The 20,965-nt window shown below is 40.6% G+C and overlaps 1 protein-coding gene across 1 annotated transcript in view; it reads left to right on the top strand.

The window, feature by feature from the left end:
• Positions 1–20,965, top strand: part of ST8SIA1 (ST8 alpha-N-acetyl-neuraminide alpha-2,8-sialyltransferase 1) — an 80,651-nt gene that overhangs the window by 30,327 nt on the left and 29,359 nt on the right. Inside the window, exons 2-3 of the mRNA XM_009072531.1 lie at positions 1,859–1,968; positions 6,764–6,856. Coding sequence (XP_009070779.1) covers positions 1,859–1,968; positions 6,764–6,856 — 203 coding nt within the window. The remainder of the gene's footprint in view (positions 1–1,858; positions 1,969–6,763; positions 6,857–20,965) is intronic.

Raw genomic sequence — 20,965 nt, 5'->3', positions numbered from 1 at the left:
CTGAATGTTGTTTTGGGGGTCTAAAGCCACTCAGCACGTACTAAAGGCATAGAATTTATGTGACAGTGCATTACTACTTTTAAAAGCAAGAGTTAATCCTGTTGCCTTTGTCTGTGGTTTGTCACAGCCTTGCCTTTGTATAACTAGCTGTCTTGGAAGGAGCTTTGATATACCTTGAATAAGAAAGGTGCAGTTATTTATAAAACATATCTCATCTACATTTCCTCATTCCTACCCCCTCACCCCCCTCCTTTACTGAGTTTGTGAGCTCTCATTTGGTCAGGGTTGCCTCAGAGATGAGATGTCCTTTGAATCTCAAGATATGCTCCTAGTTCAATAACTGTAAATGAAAAATTGTTCTTGAGAAGACAGAAGCAGGACAAGAATGCAGCTGCATACTTAGTATTGCTTCCCTGTGCTGTCAGTGGGTTCCTAACCACGGCTGGGCCTCAGGAAGCTAAAATTTATTTTTCTGCTTTAGCATATCTTAATCCAGACTTAGGATAAGCAAAATGTTTTAATGTTTGTCATTAGAAAGCAGGTTGTGTCTTTACAGTAGCTGAACAGAATCTAGTTTGCAGAGAAAAGAGGACAAAGCAAGTAAGACAGCAAAGTATGTAAGACAGCAAGAGTAAGTCCTAACAAAGACAGAGTTTGTGCTGTAACACTGGATCTGTTTTCTGCACCATGTACTCTGTTGCAATGCCTGGTGAATACATGATGCAATGTCAGACATTGCTCTGTACATGTAAGTGAAGCCAAGTACTGCTGCTGTTCTGCCTCGTCCTCCCAGAGAGAACTGCTGTGTGATGCTGCAGCCTGTCGCCGTGGCATCTGCATTCTCAGAGGCTTGTGCAGTAACTTCTGTCTCTGCTGCAAAGGCAGGTTTTGACAGGTTTGATAAATGAAAATCCCTGCACTTTTTTTTTTTGCATGAGGAGAATATTAACTTTTATATTGTTGACAAATCCCATTCTATAAGTAAATCACACTGCTATAAATTCGGTTTCTTCACCACCTGTGTTTTTATTTGCTGCACTGCTACACTGTGTGCTGCTTAAGTGACTGTCCCGACCTCGCCAAAGGTGAATGACTTGGGGCTGACAGGAAGATGTCCCACGTGTAGTTTTGAGATCCTCTGGAATGGAGAAGACTATACAGATCTATTTTATTACTGTTTGATGCACAGGATAGCATGACAATTTGACCTTGCTCTTTTATGCCCTGCTAAGCAGCTACAAGAGCTTCTTAGGTAAAACGGTCCCTTTCTAATTTTAATTTATACTGTGTCTGGGCAGCTGACTCTTTAAGGAGCTGCTGTCAAGCTCCAAATATCTTTGCCTAAGGCTTTGGAGTGACCCATCCCAGTAACACCATGCAGGGAACCAGCATGACTCCAGATTCCCAGCACCCTTCTGTCATCACCTTGTTCCCTTCCTTCCTTTCTTCCCCAAAGGTGTCTTTTGTGTTTGCTCAGGAAAATCACTTCATGGATTGTATTTTGCTATTTTCCTAGTTGTCTTATTTCCCTTGTGTCCTTGCAGCTTGCCTAGAAGGCTCATGGTCTGCCTGGCTTGGTCACTATCTACATCAGGACTTCAGGCAGTTTTGGTTTTGCAGAAATGTTATTATCTTCTGTATCATGTTTGTTGCATCCTGGTTTGGGGAGTTGGGGATAAGACCTGTCCTACATCAATTTACCAGCTAATTTCTGTACTTCTTTTTTTCCTTAGCTCCTAATTCTCCGTTTTCTTTTGTCACTTTGAGCCTTGCCAGCTCCCGGGGTTCTCCAGGAGCGACTGCTACAAAGATGTGTGTGTTCTCCTCTGTAAAACCAGTCCTTGTTTTGTGTTGCTAGGCTACTCCCTTCCAGCTGCCACTGAAGAAATGCTCCGTGGTGGGAAACGGTGGAATCCTGAAAAAGAGCGGCTGTGGCAAACAAATAGATCGAGCAGATTTTGTCATGCGGTAAGACAGAAACCTCAACCAGACATTGTCTCCCCTTTCCCCTGCTATGTCTCAGACTTTTCAAAGCTAGTCAGTTGTGATTAATCAATTATAATTTGCCTTCTTCTTCTGCCTTTGCAGGGATGCTTTATGCAAGCAATTTGGGGAAAAGTGTGAGGAGGGGAAATAGAGATTTAACTGCCTTCTGCAACTGGGTGTTCAGTGTGGGGTGCAATCTGCTGGTGGTTAAGGTTGTGGCAGGTTGTAGAGTGTCTCAAGGAGGTCCTGAGGAGCTGCTCCTCTCATTATTTATGCAGTGTCTCATCCTGCAGCATGCTCTGTCCTCTGCAACTCTAAATGCAACCCACTGAACTCAAGAGTTGGTGCTGATTTATGGCTTAAGAACTTAATTGGTACAAGCTAAAATCTTCCTGTTTTTCTTCCCTCAGGGTTGAATTCTGGCTGACTGTCTGAGGAAAGGCCAAACCTTTTTCCCTGATGCAGGGTTTTTGGGATTCCTCACATTTCCTTTCCCTTCAGCCTTCCTCCACTTATAAGAACCTGTCAGAAGGGATGGTGAATCAGTTATTGCTTTTGTGATTGAATTTGGCACTTTTTAGGGCTGTGATCTTTAAGGAAGAAAGAAAGAAAGAAATTAGTTTCTCCTTGTTAAACATGAACAAGAGAAATATTGTGGGGGAGAAACTGGAGGAATGCTCCCAAAGAAATGAGAAATTTCTTTGGGTTTTGAGATGGATGCATAATGAACACCCACTTGAGCAAGTCTCCTTATTAGATCCTGATGGCTCATTATAAAGCCATACAAACTTGCTGCAAACCAAACAGTATTACTGTAATTTCTATTTTGCATCTCAAAGGCAAAAAATACCTTCAATGTTAAAGCAAAACAATACAACAAACTAAAGACAAAAGGAAATGTATTCTTAGAGCAGAAAATATGTAAGGCACAGGGGGAGAGAAAGAGAGGCAGTGCCCTGATTGCCATCACTGCACAACTCCTTAGGTGTTCCACAGGCTAAATATAAGAAACTGCAGGGTATATACCATGGTAATATTGTCTAAATGCAATGGGAAATTGAAATGCTGTAGGAGCAATCAGTTGTAAAAACAATAGATTTAAAAGAAGCCAAAACCCCCAGCAGTTATTGTATCTTGATCAGAAAAAAACCCTTTTCTCTCCAGGGAGGGTAAAGCAACCATTTTCTGTACAGAACTTATTTTGAATTGGAAATAAGTGATAGGGAGAATCCTGCAAAAATCCCAATCACTGTCTGCAAGCTGTATTGAATTAGTGATGTGCAGTCATATTTATGGAAAATGCTTCAATTCTTTTGGGTTAGAAACTAATACACCACTGGGATAAAATATTTTTACAGCAGGTGAAAGACAGGATTTAGTTGATCTTTTCTAAATCTGATTTCTGTAATCTGAGGGCTGAAAGAGCACAGTGGTGACTTGCATTGCATTTTTTGAAAAGAAATTTGTATAATATCTTCAAAGTATTTCTGCAGTGTGAAATGCCGTGCCAGGTTTTGTCCTTGTTCTTTTCTTCCATTCACATGGGGTTTGATTTAACTTCCTTGTATTTCATAAGCTTTGCCATGTGATTGCAGCCATCTTCCCTCATCTGCTGTAATCACTTAGGCTATTTAATGAGTTGAAACTGATCTTGTTGCTGAGCATCTTCTACAAACACAGTTGTTCCAACATAGAGATTAAAAGAGCAGCAATTTTCAGCCCCCAAGACATAGCACACTACATCTGCAATGAAAAAGTTGCATGGCATATGATCTGTGTGTTCAGATAATGTGATTACAGTGGACTCTTCTTCTGATACCTGTCTGTTTTTCAAGTTTGTTACCCTTATTTCTAAGAAAAAATATTTCTTTTCCCTGCTAATTGTTATTTTGAGACAGAAATATTGGGTACTAACCCAAAGCCTTGTTTTTGTCTCTATTTTGATGGTATCTCCTTTCTTCCTGCATGTTCACATACTTGCTCCTCAGTACCCGGTGTGACAGTAAGAGAATGAAAAAGAAGTTTCTTAGGATAAGTTTTGATGTGTCTCACCTGCACAACACAGCACTCTGCTGACCTATTAAAAATAATTGGAGAGGCCAAGAACTTTCTGTTAACCAACTGATTTCTTGCAGTTTTCTTTGGACACTCAGGCCATTTCATAGTATTTCATGCACAACAAGGTAGGAATGAGACTTCGTGAAGAAAGGAATTAGATGTGTTTAAATAGTGCATCTGGGACTGGCTTATGAAAGAATTTTCATTATTTAGATGCTGAGATGATAAAAACTAGGGTGAGATCTTAGTCCTTCAGAGTGCCTTTAAACAAGCTTCAATCAAAAATGGTTTCTTAAAAGCTTGTTCTGTGAGCTTGTATTTATTCAAATCAGAGAGCATTAAACTGTAATCTGCCCTAAGGCAAATCACCTATGTATCTTCCTTCTCTAATATTTGTTTGACTTGCCATTGAAAACTGCTACTGAGGGAGCTTCTACAATCTCTCCAAATAGTATTAATGTGATTAATTTGTATCCTACCCACTGCAGGTGCAGGAAGCAACCTATTGCTAGATCTCCACTCCTCTGCATTAACAAAAATTGCAGGGAATATGCCATGTGGACACTAGTGCCCTCTCCGGGCACTGACATTGCACAAAGCCACGTGGAGGTGCAGCCAGGAATTTGTGCAGCCTCATTCTGCTGTCACACACACCTGGAATGCTTCTCCAAGCACTGCAGAAGTCAGTGGAATGCGCAGAGGCAGCAACTGCTGTGGCTTTCCTTGTGTGACAGTGATTTCCCCAGTGCAGCAGCAGAGAATGGCAACCTGTAATGCAACAACCCAACAGGTTCTGCAGTAGGCCCTAGAAACTGAAGTAAAAATTTAACCACATCTCACTTCCCTAGCTCCTGCCTCTCACTAGTATAGGAAATGGGCCTCTGAATTGTTGAGATAAAAAGATCAGAGAAGAAACTTGTTGTTGGACTGGAGGGTTTCATGACTGATATGGACTGCCTGGAGTGCTAAAGAGAGGTTAATGCATAAGATGGTGAGAAAAACTCTGGCAACCAGTGATAGGACCCAAGGGAATGTCCTGAATTGTGTCAGGGGAGGTTTAGGTTAGATATTAGGAGAAAGTTCTTCCCCCAGAGGATGTTTGGGCACTGGAACAGCTCCTCAGGACAGTGGTCACGGCCCCAAGCTCAAGAAATGTTTGGACAATGCTCTCAGGCACATAATGTGATTCTTGGGGATGTGCAGGGCCAAGAGGTGAACTTGATGATCTTTGTAGGTCCCTTTCAACTCTGAATATTCTGTGATTCTGTGAAACTGATGAAGCTCTTCCCAGGTGTAAGATGTTCATCAAAGGACCCTATGTCTCCCTGATACTGAGAGGAGAAGCCATGAAAGTGGAACTGTGCACCACTGCCTGCCCTCTTCTAGTGCTGGGGCCTCATCCTCTGTGAGGGTGACTGCAGAGCTTAAAGCAACCAGGGGCAGCTTGACCCCTCCTTTAGGGTCAGCGTTTGCTCAGCACACGCTTTCCATGGGACAGGAAAAGGCAGGAACTGGTACCCAAGCATGTCCCTCACCTTTCTATACCTTGTAGACTTCCTCTTTGTGCTGTGCTTTCCCTGTGTGCTGCAGAAAACCAATGAAACCAGTGTGTGCAAATGGGATGTCTTGCTTTGATGGCGGGACTTCAGAGTTGGAGGGCTAATTTGGTTATTGTAGAGCTCAAAACTGAGTTTTGTTTTTCTTTTTCTTTAGAAAGCCCTAAATGAAACCCCAAAACCCAACACATAAACAACTGAAAGTCTTTCTCTGAAGAAAAATCCAACTTGTCTCTGAGAATCCTATTTTCATTTTTGCCTTTTAAGCATTAAAAGTATTGTTCAAATCTTTTATTTTAAAAGTTGGACAAATTTGAAATAAAAATTTTTTTGAAACTAGCTTTTTAGTGCAGTTTCTGTGTGTTGTGATTTCTCCTGACAGTAATATTTGGAGCAGTGCATAGACTTGGATACTGTTTGAATGTATTTTCATCTTTATCTACTACACCTGTTTGAATGCATTTTCATCTTTACCCACTGCACCTTTCTTCTCCTTGGTCCTTGCTATGGAACATTTAGGACTGTTCACTGTGTGATGTTTCTCTCTACTTCTGATTTTTTGTAGTCTTAGCTCCCTGCTTTCCAAAGTACATTTGCTCAGTTGCTTTTTCTTTATTATGTTACCACCCTGCCCATCAGAACAAGATTGTAAACAAAGCTGAGATGCACATATTTAAATAGCCACTTAATTTTTTTCCCTGTGTTTTCATGGTAAATTCTGCATTCTGAAGGTACTAACATACAGAAAGTGCCACTTTTGCTTGCAAGATGTGTAATGCTTCTAATACCACAGACTGTGGGAACTGTCTGGAGTCTGATACTGGTAAACAAGACAGAACAGAGTGAAAACCAGAACTTTAAAAGAGTTTGGATTGAAAAAGAGGTCTTTTCTATAGATAATAACAGCCTTTTCCTCAGCTTGTCAAAAATGCCAAGTGTGTGCCTTTGTTTTTGCTTAGTAGCTACACAGAGATCATCTCTGCAAAAGGTTTTATTTCTGTGTTTCCCCACAATTTGCTACAAAAATGTCCTATTGTGCTTATAGGTAGGTGCAGTAGGGCAGATTTGTAGTTTAGTCTAGTATTTACACAGCACTTTTACATTTTCCTAAGGCTGTCAGTCCTGAATGTTTTTTATAATCTTGACTGTATTTCTTTGCACAGGTGTAACCTTCCTCCTCTATCCAGTGAGTACAGCAAGGACGTTGGATCGAAAACGCAGCTGGTGACTGCAAATCCCAGTATAATTCAGAAAAGGTAGAGAGCATATTGTTCTTTTTCTGGTTGGGGTAGACAAAGAGGAAAATGCTTCATCTGTATTACAGATATTGGTGCATCACAATTATGTTCTTAATCTTCTGATCCTTGAAGTGGATCTGAAAAAGAAATAGGCGATGGTTTGGTGTTAGGTGAAGTAATCAAAGACTATACCCCACTATAAGCAGGGAAGCTAAGGGAGGTTGACTTTAACAGAATTGTTTTGTTTTCTTGCCCCCTCTCGGTGCTTCCCTCCCTTTACCATGTGCTAGGCATGTGCTTGAGGTGCTTTGACTCCTCCCAAGACAGGCACATACTGAACCTTTGGGTCCTCACTGTCTTCATATTCTTTGTTCGATACTAACTTAAAGAGTACAAAAGGGGTTAGGATGGAACTGCTTGGCAGGATGTGATCACACAAGCTTTGCTTTCTTAGGAAACTGGGACAAATGTCTGTTGTTTATTAGAGATGGTTGAAATTTTCCAATTGTCAGTAGCTGTTGAGAGCAGGGAAGAGGGGGTGGGGGAAAAAATGTCAATGCCATCTTTCTGATTTCATCTTTCTGAATTTTAATTGCTATGTTCTTTGTTTATCCCCTGGAATGAGGTAGGCTGTTCTCAGGCAGAACAAGATCTGGTAGTAACGTGCCATATTCACTGAAAAACACAAGAGAAAAGGCATAAATGAAGGGGATGAACAGGAAATGATTAGGCATAATGAAATGTATAATGTGAGTACTGGGAGGTGAAGGATTGTGAAAGGAAGCAAAGCAGGGGAATAAAATACACAATAGAAAGCCAGGGGTTTTAGAAAGAAGGCACAGGCTTGGAAATGGATGTTTGATGGTATTTAAATGTAATATTTTTCCTCTCCATCAGGAATTGAAGGGCTCTTTAGTTTTGTGTGTGGAAAAGATGAGAGTCTTTGACGGAATAGAAAAGAGAGGGCAAGCAAGAGGGAAATTGAGTAGTAAACAGCTTCAAGAGCTGATTCCAGGCAGAGAGTGCCTGAATAGGAGAAGGCACAGAAGTGCTTGTGGGATGAGATCAAAGCAAACCAAACAGAACTGTCAGGGGATGGCACCAGGTGCCAAGCGAGAAGAGGGAGCTGCTCAGGGCAGTGGTCCTGAAGATGGGGAATCTAAAAATCTTGGGGGATGTAAATGGCTAATGAAGTTCATTTTAGGAGTGGGATGTAATGTCCAGAACATCCCGTCAAGGAAAGATCAGTTTGTCCATGGCATTTTGAATGAAATGAGGAGGAGCAGTATGAAACATGAAGCTTACAAAGGATTTTACACTTTTCAAGGCAGAGGATCATTGAACTCAGAGAAATGTGCTTTGCACCCTCTCCTCCATCAAGGTCTAGAGTAGAAAGCTTTCTGTCCTTAGTGTTTTTGAACAGAAAAGGAAAAGAGTTTTAGTGATGCTACATGGAGACTATGGAGAGAGACTGTAGTTATTCAGCAAGAAGGGAGGAGTGAGCAGATGGTTGAAGAAGCAGATGGAGAGAGCGAGGTGCTACTTTGTGAGAGGGGGATAACACAAGGAGGAGTGGAGGGGGTGGGAAATAGGGAAAAAGAAAGAGAGGAAGGAAACAGGATTGTGATCAATGTCAGTTTTCAAAGTGAGTGAACAGTAACTGCGATGCAAGACCTTTGATGAGAAAGTAATGTGGAGTGCATGTGCATGTGTATTGATTAGCAGGAGATATACAGCCAGTAACTGAGAATGACACAGGGAACAAATTCACAGCACTGAAAATTGGCAGAAACCTCCTCTGAGACTTGGAGCTCTTGAGAGATCTGACTCTTTGCTTCCTCTGCCTAATCAGAAAGAGATTTTTTTTAAATAGTATTTTACTGGTGTTTTCTGTGTGCTGTCCAAACTCATTGTTTTACCTCCTGTGTGTTAAGTTAGAGTGAGGAAAAAAAAGTTAAATCTTGGGAGTTAAAATATTAAAAAAGACTACAACTCTGGAAAGAAGCTTTTTAAGAAATGAAGAAATGCTTATAAGTCCAGACTTTCATGAAATTCAAGGGTGTTCAGATTGGTGACTGATATGTATCTGTTTCTAGGCTGTGAGTTAACTACCTTCACATAATGGTGTTATTCATTATCATTCTTCCCCTCTCCTCTTGTCCTTAGTTAAGTTGGTTGATATTGATGAGACTTGACATCTCAATTATCTCTCAAGTGTGTTATGGCAGGTTTAGTGAATTGGTCCTGCGACACCATTCATGGCTTCTAAAAGATTTATCCTTACCAGATAATTTATGATGAGGCATATTGTATGGGGCAAAGTTTTCATCCCAGAGATGTGGGAGCTATTTTTGTGTTGAATTAGTGCCTTTAGAAAATCAAATTGCTGGCAGTAATTATTGCAGAGATACCATCATTTTCCTCTAGTCTTAAAGTTTTAGAATGGGAGAGTCAAGATTTTAGTCTGGGAGGACATTGACTTTAGAGATACTTCTGAACATTGCCTTTTGCAAAACTTAGACGTTAAGTTCCTACTTTGTTTTCAGCAAGAAATGTGACTGTGTAGTACAGATTTCACTTGTGAAATATTTTGCTCAGTTCTCATTTGGGTTTGAAAAATGATAGGGAATTTTCTATCCTAACTTCACTTCATATAATTCAGGAAAGCTGACAATAGATGTAGAATAGATGGTAGAAGTTTTCCTGTCTGACTAAGAGGACGTGTGATGGCTGTCCCAGTTTCTTTTTTTTTTTTTTCTGTCAAACCCAGGCTTGAGGTTGCACTTGAGATTGAAACATTGCATAAAGCTACTCCTGGGGCCAATGTGACCTCTCCCACTGTCTACCCACAAGTATTGTTGTAGGACTGCAAAAAGGTTGGCACCTTTGATGTTTCCAGTTCATTCCCCTACCACCCTAGTCAGCTTGGCCTTATCTGCAGGGAACCACTTTGTAGGTAGGAGATTATTCTATATTTGTCCTGGTTTTTATTTTCTTTCCATGAGTAGCTGATGTAAGCCCCTGCTAGGAAAGTGGCAGTATAGTAGCAAGACCTGTGATGTGCCTACAGACATTCTTAGACCCTGGGAAAAATGAACAAGGTTTTGTGACTTACAGTGATTGTTTCTATATGCTGAACACTTGCCACGAGTTGTGGAGAGGGACTAGTCAGTGGATCACATGTGAACATAAAAATCTTTAATAGGTAATGATGATTTTTGACCAATGGCATAAGATTTTTAACTAAGAAATACAGGGTTAGTATTTGGGATGTGGATTATTATGTGTTTCTGAAGTCACTGGATCTGGGCTGTTCAGGTGAAGCTAATTCTATGAATTTATTACCATCTTCAACAACTCTTGCAAATGTCATACCATAATACTCTTATGTCTAAACTTTAAATTGAATCAAACTTAAATCTGCAAAGAAATGCTGTTTGCAGCAACGTTGCTCTTTAGTCACCATGTCTGCTTACTCTGTCTAACCCATGCATACTTGTATCATTGATAACATGAATATAATAGTCCAAAATAGATGTTTTCCCATTGTTCAGTGAGTTTCAGATCAACTGATGTTTGTTGGTGAGTATTTTGTCCATGTGCTGTGCGTTCCTGACCTGTGTAGAAATAGTCCCATTAGAAAATGGCAGGATGACTAGCAGCATTCTTTATTCACCATAATCAGTATAACCAACAGAAGCCCCTGAGGTATGTCACACACCTTCCAATACCATTTTTTGAGGCATAATCCCTGAGAGCAGGAGCTTTGTGCCTGCAGAGCCAAGCTCTGAAGCAGAGCTGTGCCACCTCTCTTTCATCTCCTTTCCCCTCATCAATAAATCCACTTGGATGAGGACCAGGTCATTCCTGCATATGTCTAGGGCTTTGGAGGTTACCCAAATGAGATTTGTTGTGAAATACCTGTGCTGACAGAGACAGGGGGAGGGTGTAAGTGATCCATATTTCTACCAGAGCAGGTGCCTTGTTGCTTTGAATACAGAAGCAAGTGAAGGATTAGTTGAGGCAGTATCAATGTTGATTCTTTGAAATGTGGATATTTTTATTTAGTCCTTTACACTGGAGTCTCCCCACAGTTGTATAACATTGCCAATAGAAATAGTCTGACTTGAAACTTGGATAACTAAACTTAGGATCAGCCACTGCACTCTGCAGCTCAATATGAACTTCTATCACTGATTGTGAACATTTTTCTTTCAGTAAATTAATTCACTTTTTTGATCTCTGTGATATTTGACAAGTTTTTGCTGTATCCAGTTTCAAGCACTAAAGCACCATGAAGGAATGAGACTAAAGGCTAACAAATGCAATGATTCTGCCTTTGAGCTTTGAAATGTCAGTTAAATATCGCTGCTGTTTATTAGGTTCCCATGGATTTTGAGTGGGATTACATTTACTTTCTGGTGTTCTCTGCATCTTGGAGACAACAAATACTCTTTCCTGGATTCAGTCCTGAAGACATCTTTGAATCCAATTGACTTAAGCTATTAAGAATAAGATGGAACCAAGGCAGTAATTTAATTTGATAAAAGCTTCCTTCATCTTTGATTAAACAAACGTACAATACTCTGCCTGTTGTTAACACTCATGAAAATGGTACATAAGAATTCCTGTGGACTGTGTCTCTGTGTAAAAACTACATATTCTGTGCCGAGGTAGTTATATTCTAATTTGGTAATTGCTAAAGATCAGAAAAAAGGAAAGATAGAAACCTACCCATAAAATATGTTACTGAAGGAAACCCCTTTATGCTCATCTTGTCCTTTCTTTAGAAGTCAGGTGATGAAAAGATCTTTGCCTGTCGAGTCAATTAATCACCAGATTTTAAATGCTTCACATAGAGGTTCTCTTTTCATTTCTGGTAACTAAATATATGTCACATTATTTCATTGACAAAAAGTCCGAAGTGATAAGAATAATTATTTTCATTCACATTGCAAAACTGCCCTTTTATGTTCATCTGCAAGAGCCCGTGAACATCTGTGCCAGCAGCAAGGGGATAAAATTTCTGGAAAGCACTTCTATAGAGGCAAGACTATAATAAGCCCTTCTGTATATGGAGGTTGCTTGAAGCCCCATTTATTGTAGTCAATTTTTTCTCTCCTCTAATACAGAGTTCTTTTAAAACCTTTACACTTATTAGTAAATGATGCCTTAGTTTCTCTTTGTGAGGAACATCTATTTTTGTCCTCATTTGAACAGCCAAGGAAGCAGAAGTGTGGTGAGGGAGAGGACTTGCCAGTGTCACCATCAGGCCAAGGGCAGAGACAGGAAAAAATAATCCAGAATTTCTGATTGGCTTTTGTGTTTTATTAACTGATGAACAGAAATATGTGGAATTGTAACAAAGCCGTGCTGTGACTGGAAGTTTGTTGCTATTATAGCCATGTTTTGACCCCATTGAAATCATTGGCTTTTACTCTTATCCATTCCCTCTCCTTAATTTCCAGTATGGACAGGATGTTAATCTATGTTAAAGTAAAAAAAAGGTTTATAGTTTGCTTTTAAAAATGCTAATCTATTTTGTATTTCCTTCTGCTTTTTACAGATGAGATTTAGATGATTTTTCCATTAAAAAATTGCAGTTTGGCTGCAAAGTCAATGTCAATGATCTAGCAATTCTAACCTGTTAGGGAGAGCTATGTGGAAAAGTCTTTCGCAGTTGGATCAAGGATTCCAAATTAATTTAATCCATTTGAATTAAACCTCATAAATACAACCCCAATTTTAAAGTCAGCTTTTGAAATCAATGCAGTAGAACAGTCACACTGAAAAGCATCAATCTTCCTACTAGAGATGTAGCACCAATACTATCTAAAATGGCACCACAAGCATTGGTGTTGGAATTCAAAGGTGTAATGAAAATCTGAACTAAAACAGAATGCTATCCAGAAAGAGCGAATGTGGAGTCCTCTGTGTGGGGAGGAATATGCTGAAGATTGGGGGAGTTATTGCATTGGTGGTGTTTCTGCTGAAAAGTGCATGTGATGTTAGGTCAGTGACTGAGCATGAATAGGCAATGTCCTACTGTGTAGATGTCAGCAAATGCTGTGTTGAGTTGCCTAAATAAGGGTAATGCTTGAAGAAATATATTTAAGTTCACCTATGGTCTCAGCTGGGGTACTGTACTCTGTTTTGGCACCTCGTGTTTGTAAAAGTTCCAAATTCCAAACATAGGGTGTCAATGGCAAAGTACAGCAATGATCAGGAAGAAACAGGTCTATGAACCCTAAGCCCTAAGGAAACGACTGTTGGACCTAGAGCTGTCTCAAAATGTACCATTGGGTTCAAAGAGAAAGATCGGTTGCTGCTGATGAGATGAGAAACAATGGGATGAAATGTTGGGTTAGGAAAATGGGAACTGTGAGGAAGAGTTGTTTTAATTTGGTAGGAGAAAAGGAGGAAGAAGGAAGGATTGAGGACAGTAGTAAGTTTTCTAGGGTAGTGGAGGTGAGGATGATACTTCATCAGCTGAAGCCATTGCTAAATGTTAGGAAGAACTTCCCAGAAAACTCCCTTAGACCTCTTCATGTTACAGTAATTTAAAGGACAAATCAATATGGGGACGAAATGGGAAATTGTAAATGAGATGTCCTGAGATCATAATTTGATGCTTTCTCTTAAACAAAAATACGTGTCTTATTAGGAGTTATCATAAAGCAGAGAGAGATACCAGGATTAAAATAATCCATTTGGTTTTCTGATTGAAATGTCCTCAAATCTCAATTTTAATGTGTGTTTATTGTATAATTAGAGAGGAGGAGGATGCTTTACCTTGCACATGCATTTGTATGTCTCCTGTCTTAAACTGGGGGTTTGATGATAATCCTAGTTCTCTCTGTTGTGAATGACATTTTAATTGCAAATCTTTGCCTTACCAAAAATTACCAGTGCTTGTCCATATGTGGGGATATTCATTAACACATTGTCTCACACGTTTGCATTTTCTTGGCAAGCCATTGCAGGAAGACTGTTGCTTTTCATTCCTCCTCCCCACCCCCCACCTCCTGGTGTCTTAAGACCACTGTATTGAAGAGGCTGCCAGCAGTACGAAATGAAAAGACAACCAGCTGTCTGGTTTTCCATTATTAGGCTTGTGAAATGGGAAAGCTATATCTGGACTTGAGCAAATAATGCTTTTAATGAAGGTGGGGTTTAGTTTTTCATCCTTATGTTGCTGCAGTAGGACTTGATATGAGAACTACTAAATCCTACTACCAGTACATGGAATAGCGTAGTCAAGTACCTTATGTTTAAGTATTTGAATAGTATATTTAAAGTCAGTGAAATAACTTACACATGCTTTGCTGGATCAAGCAATTTAGTGTCTGGTGTGAGCACCTGAAGTTTTTTCAGGGCAACATTCTCAAAGATTTTTAAGTGCCTGAGTCATGTTTAGGTAACGAATCTTTCTTTACAGTCTTTGACTTTAACCTAGATATTTCTACCATCTCTTGGATATTTTTCAGATACAGATTGGAAAGCAAATATACATATAGATATATATAAATATATAAAAATGTATTTCTGTTAAATGAAGATACAAGGCATCCTGCAATCTGAAGGACTGAGCTAATGGGAACACAGAAAAGTACTACTTCTCTGCAGTCTGTCAGATTGTGACATTCCCACTTTTTCTTTTGTTTCTGTCCCTAAATAACTTTCACTGTTGGCATCTTCTGCAGCATTGCAATATGATGAATTTCTAAGAAAACCTGCAAATTCAGGAGATGGTCACAGGATTGTAGGAATTACGCTTGTGGACAATAGGCCAAAAGCTTTGGGTTAAGCATAGATGTCAAGAGAGGTTAATTTGTATCTGTTTTCTTGTGAAACAGCGGAGGGGATTGCTGAGAATGGGATAATCCAGTTGAGAAGGCTGGTAGGTTTTATACTTCTTAACTCTGCTGGTTTGTGCAGACCTGGGAGATCTAGTGCTGCTGGTCTCAGGCAGAGGCTGATGGGCTATGTGGTGGGTTATTCAGCAGTCTTCAGTCTGAGCAACAAGGTACGTTGGAAAACCAGTTGCTTGGTTGGTCAGCAAGAGCTTGTGTCTTAGAAGCTTCCTCCCTGTTTTTGTTTTTGCACTCTGAACTGAGGAGGTCAAGATCTGGCCAGTCATTTTCAGATAGAATTCATTATAATGAGTGCAAAAGCATTTGAAATGTTTTTCTGATAACATTTTGGTTTTCATGCACAATATTTTTGTATTGTATTTGCTTGTTTGTTACCAAAAGCAATGTTTTTCTCAACAAAAATTGTGAGTTTCAGTGAGAAGGGTGAATCAGCAGGACTTGGAATAGATGCTGAAGGACAGGATGAATGAGAGAAATGCTGGTGTGGAGTCCTTTATGGGAGCAGACTCTCTCCTGGTGTAAATCACTGTAGTACTTCACACTGACCAAAAACCTACCTTGGGGTTTTTGTCTCATCAGGAAGGGTTGGCTCTTGCACTCATGTAGCCTGTGGCTGGACCTGCTTTCCAAGCCAAGAAATGTCTGTGGATGAGACAATCTCTTCTTCCCAGTCTGCTATGGAGTCTGGGCAGCCTTCTCTGCCCATACAACCTGTACTTTGAGAAGGACATGTAGGCTAGTTGTTTGCTTGGAAAGCCTTAATACTGTTCACACCTGAAGCTAGACTCACAGGTTCATACCATGGAAGAAAAACAAACCTGGTTTTGACGGTGGTCCTGGAGTAGCCAACAAGACAATGAGTTGTGACTGGAGAGAGTTCCTCTAATGTCATCATAGTAAAAAAATTAAAGCTTGAATACCTGGGGAATAATCCTAAAATAAGCTCAGGCTTGCAGGAGTTGAAATATGATGAATTGGAATAGAAAGCTAGATCAGAGTGTGTAGACAGTCTGTAATGTTGAACTGTATTATTAACAGCTAATAAAAGATGGAGCTGTAAAGCGTGAGTATAAAAGATCTCCCATACAGTAATTTTAACTCTCTCCCTTGAGTATGAGAACATACAGTTGTAAGATTTGGCATTGCTGATTTTGGCAGCTGTCTATGTAGAATAACTTGTGTACTTCTCACTGAGGCAGGAAGGGTGCTAAAACCAGACATTCCTGACTCTTTTAAGTCAAATTGTACACTAAAATTAAGTGTTCATTTCACGTGAGTTTTGAAACAATGCACAGGAGATTTCTTAGTGTCTTAGAATAAGAAATTTTAGCTACTTTATGAACTTTTTGTACATGAAATCTTATAATTGTTTTTAACTTCATCTGTACCAGCCCTTCTAACTGGCTTGTTTATGGGGATATGCATTCTTTGTGCTTTAGAAGGAAAAGGAAATGCATTTTTCAGACTAGTATGTTCCCCTGTGATTTTCCTACCTCTTTTGCTTTAATCTGTCGAGAAGGATAGCAAACAATGTGCAAAATAGCAGCCTGGTCTAGTGGGAGGTGTCCCTGCCCATGGCAGGGCATTGGAACTAGAAGAACTTTAAGGTCCCTTTGCACCTAAACCATTCTGTGATTCTGTGAAAATACATTATTGCATTTCTAATTGATTTATTCTCTTACATGGTGGGAGGGTGTTGATTCTTGTATGATAATTATTACTTCTGCTACTGTTGGCAGGCCTTACTTACAAACAAGACAGTGTTTCTGCCTGGGTTTATGCCCACAGCAATGTTTCTATTTGGTAGCAGTGGTGAATATGGACTGTTCTCAGAATACTGTTGGCTCAGTTTTCCAGTGCCATGCCTGTGTTTCATACAGCAGGTTGGCATCACTGAGTAACACTGACATGAAGCACTGTGTACAATAGAGAGCTGAGCCTATCACTGTTTCCATGGCAAAAGTTCATCCTGTGTTTTAAAAGGCTGTGGCTCATTTATAACTTAAATCAAGATTTCTCTCCTGATTCTGATCAAACTCTTATTAGCTTCCATCTCTGCTCTGATGTGCTGCCTAGTAATGAAGTCCTGCAGTACTGTAAATCAGTAATGTAGACTTATACCAGATGGTTGTATTTACTATCCACTTAAGAGATGCACTAATCTAATACTACCTTTGCCCAACCATGTTTCAGGCAGAGACTGGCTAAACCCTGTGGGTAAACTTTTACATACCCAAGTCTAAGCATGTAATTTGTAAAATTCTTCTTACTGTCTGGAGAGACTGAATGGATACAGATTTTCATAGCTAAGGTGACTTACCCAAGTCTCAGCGATGCTGCAATTGCACAAGCAAAACACCCACCATCTTGACAAGATTGAGCTGAAATCTATTTTATAGCTAAGCTTGATGAGGATTTACAGAATCACAGAATAGCTGAGGTTGCAAGGGACCTCTGGAGATCACATGCTGCCAACCCTCTGCTCATGGCCCGGGACCATTTCCAGTTGGGTTTTTCATTATCTCCAGGACTGGAGATACCACCACCTCTTCAGGCTGCCTGTTCCAGTGTTTGACCTCCCTGATGGAAAATAAGCCCTTCCCTGTGTTCAAACAGAATTTCCTGGTTTCACACACCAGGTGCCTCTGTAATTTGAGGTGCCTGGTTTTGGTAGCTCTGCCAAAATGTGCATAGTTGAGAGTGCTAGCAGTAGTTGCTAGAGCTTGAGTTGAAGTCCACATCTAACCAAATCATCTGTTTAATCAGATTTTAATCACCTTTTTTTCCTCTCCCTTTATTCCTGTCTAGCAGCTCTTTGTACTTGCTCTTCCATTTTGCATGCCAACACATATTAAGGTGCTCTTCTCCGCGTCACTGATATTTAGGTCATGTACTCTAGCCTAAAACAGAGATTATTTTTTTTAAAGTTGAAATGTAGTCAAACACATGTAGAAAGACTCATATCACTTCTTCCATTCGCTCGCAATGGTGATATTAAAGACTGAGCTGTGAAGCAGTGAATTGAGTGGCACTTCTCTGCTGTGTCCTGTCTGAAGGTAAATCAAAACCAGTTAGAAAGAAAAACTTCCAAAATGAACCAAAGACAAAATGTTATAAGCAGGATAAAAGGATGAAACACAGTTATCTTTTCGTAAAGGTCGGTTCAGTAACTTCTTTGGGGGAAATAACGATCCAAGATTTGTACGCTGACAGTAGACTTCTTGAGCAGTAAGTAGTCATGGCAAAGAAACAGGAAGAGTTAAGCTTAATTTTTTCAGGAAACAAATGACTTATAAAACAAAACCCACAACCACTCAGACCATTGTGTGTGCAGTTGTAGTGCTTAGTTTTGCGAGACCCAGGCCTTACAACAGAGGATACAAATTGAGTCAGACATACTTCAGAGGTTGCCAACTAAAATACCGTGAAGACCTTGCATCAGTGCCAGGTTTGTTGTAGGCTCCTGTTATTTGTGGAAGATAGGAAGGATGGACAGCCAGGGAAGAGCCTTGTAAATCTGAATCAGGTTAGGGGCTAAGGTAAAGCTTGTTTGCTGATCAGATGATCATGCTTCGTGGGCAGATCAGGCCTTTTCCTAGATCTAAGTCACAGCTGTGTGAGCCAGGAAAGCTCGTTACTCCCTAAATGATTCATTATGGGACATGGGCAGCTCATCGTCTGCTCACGCTTTTCCCATCAGCCCTAAAAGGGTCAGGTAAGCTCAGCTTACTCTGGGGTGACCCAGCTGGGGCTTTAGCAGGGATGTGCCAAACAGATTGATATCGTAGGATTCCTAGTAGTGCTCTGTCCTCAGGTCACACTCTGTCCACCTCTACATCACTTGGTCGTGCTGATTTGCACCATGCTGTGGTCTTGGCCAGTAGAAGTTAATCTAAGTTCTGAGCAGGCTCAGATCACTGGGTGCAAACTGCTTGGAGCTAGAACAAAACTAAACATGAGTCTTCACCCTGGCATGAAGGTGCCTGGATGCCATTAACAAGTAAAACAGGAGGCAGTTCAGAACTGCAGCTCCTTCATGGGTTGTCTCTTGGCTGGAGTCCACTTCTGCCTTGTCCCAGTCAGCTTCACAGTGAATGATGACTGAAGCTGTTCTCATCCTTTTGTGTCAGGCAGGAAGGAGCCTTCAGCAGAGCTGCAGAGCGTGGGTGGTATGAAAGCATGTTTGCCAGACAGATGCAGGACCTGCAGTTGACCTTTAGGAAGGGCTTCTGACTGTTGGTCATGAACTGTAACGGAGAGCAGGAGCCAAAAGACTTGTTTGTGTGGCATGGTATCAAAGATTTGATCTCCATCCCACATGGGAAAGTACATTTTTTGTAAATGGATAAATTTAAGCCAAGCTGCTCTTTACAGACTGTTGTGGAGTCAAAGTATTTAGCAAGGCAGATAAAATATGGCTGTCCCTCATTTTCAGACAGGATAACAAATATGAGGAAACCATTACAGACCAACACTGAGTCAGAGTGAAGTCCAGACCAGTGTATTTCTGGCTCTTTGCCAGTCTTTAATCACAGGTGTTTATTGAGATATACCTGGTGTGAAGAACTGACTTGATATTCTTGGTTGCTCATGCAATCTCATTCATGAGTATTAAATCTGCATAAAGAGATTAATGGGAACTGCCAGAGAACCTGTTTCTGTCTACAGAGTTGCTAATTGCTGTTCACACACTGTCAGAATATTGCAGGGTTTGGTTCTCATCTCTGATGCTTCTTCCTGAGACACAGAGATGCACATCAAGTGACAAGCTTACTGATTACTGAGGATTTTTTCTCTGGCACGGACTGGTGGGACCTTGAGCATCTCACTTTCCTGCAGAGCGGATGATATCCATCACTTGTGGGATGTGTTCTTTCCTGTCAGTTTTCCACAATCACTGAGCAGCCACAGCACAGGAAGGCCTTTAACATCCTCTTTTTATTTTTGTTAGTGGTCCTGGATGTTGCAGGGTCAGCTCAGTTCCGGAGTAATATTTACCCTTCCTCTTCTTTTGCCTTTTGCAACCTTGTGTGAAAATGTGTCTCTGTGAAATTGAAACCTTAAATAACCATCATTAACAATGGAAACCCAAGGAAAAAAATAATAAATTAATCAGTGGTGGTGATGAATGCTATTTACTTACTTGTAATAAAGTGGATGTGAGACATCAGCGGGGGTGTTTTTCCCTCTGTGTGCTTGCTAGTTGCAAAGGATAATTCTGTCCTATGGAGTGAACTGCCTTTTAAGGGTCTGATTCCTTCTTCACATGAAGAAGGGCATTCATGCTTGGATGACCTTCAAATTGTGTTTTGTTGTCTTCAGGTGACTCTCCTGAGGATCTGCTGGCTGTGTAAGGTAATGGAGGTATGACAAGAAGGTCAGGCTGAAGCCCTGACCCAGAATTTTCAGTGTTTCACACTATTCAGAAAGGCTTTTCATTCCCTGAAGGAGGCTTAGTGCCCGTAGTGGCAGGGGCATTCCAGTGGTCAGGGCAGGAACTGGGAAGAAGATTTCAGTTGTGTGCTAGCTTTCAGATGTCAGGAGAGATCTTTTGCTGTAGATCACTTGACTGAGAAATAGGCTGTAATGTTACTCACTGTCAAAGAAGGGGTTGATTTTTAGAGTAGATGTGGAGTTCCTGATGACCTTGGTTAGAACTCAAATTACATCGTCTGCTTAAAACTGGAGTGATACTGATTTTGCCTTTATGAGCAGGGTGCAGTTCTTAAGTAAGTTGAGCTGGGATATTAGGTAATCTAATTCCCATTTTTTATTTTATGCTTTATTTAGCTGTTTAATCTGTCTTTCTACATAAAGTAGCATTGCCTAACTGAGGGTGTGCCTGGGGGCTGAATCTAGCCTTTGGAAAGCTTCTGTCCAGTCTGTCTCCCTTTCAGTGAGGAATAACTGGTCAAGCAGCAAACAGTCTTACTAGCCAAGTCAGACCCAACAAATGAAAATTGCTGCTGTTGAAACCAGGGAGGTATGAGGGGGACTGGCAGCAGCTGCATGGTGTGGATAAGGTGGAGAAAGTGTGGTATGCAGAGGTTTGGCAGATAGAAAGATCTCAACCCTGTATCTGCTCATCTTTCATGCATTGTGTTTTCCCCTTTCTTCACTAAACATAGAATCATAGAATGATTTGGTTTGGAAGGAACCTTAAAGATCCCCTAGTTCCAACCCCCTGCCATGGGCAGGGACACCTTCCACTAGCCCAGGTTGCTCAGAGCTCCATCCAACCTGGCTCTGAACA

The sequence above is a fragment of the Acanthisitta chloris genome, unplaced genomic scaffold (assembly GCF_000695815.1).
Source record: "Acanthisitta chloris isolate BGI_N310 unplaced genomic scaffold, ASM69581v1 scaffold15150, whole genome shotgun sequence".
Classification (NCBI taxonomy): domain Eukaryota; kingdom Metazoa; phylum Chordata; class Aves; order Passeriformes; family Acanthisittidae; genus Acanthisitta; species Acanthisitta chloris.
This window is presented reverse-complemented; position numbering and strand designations above follow the sequence as displayed.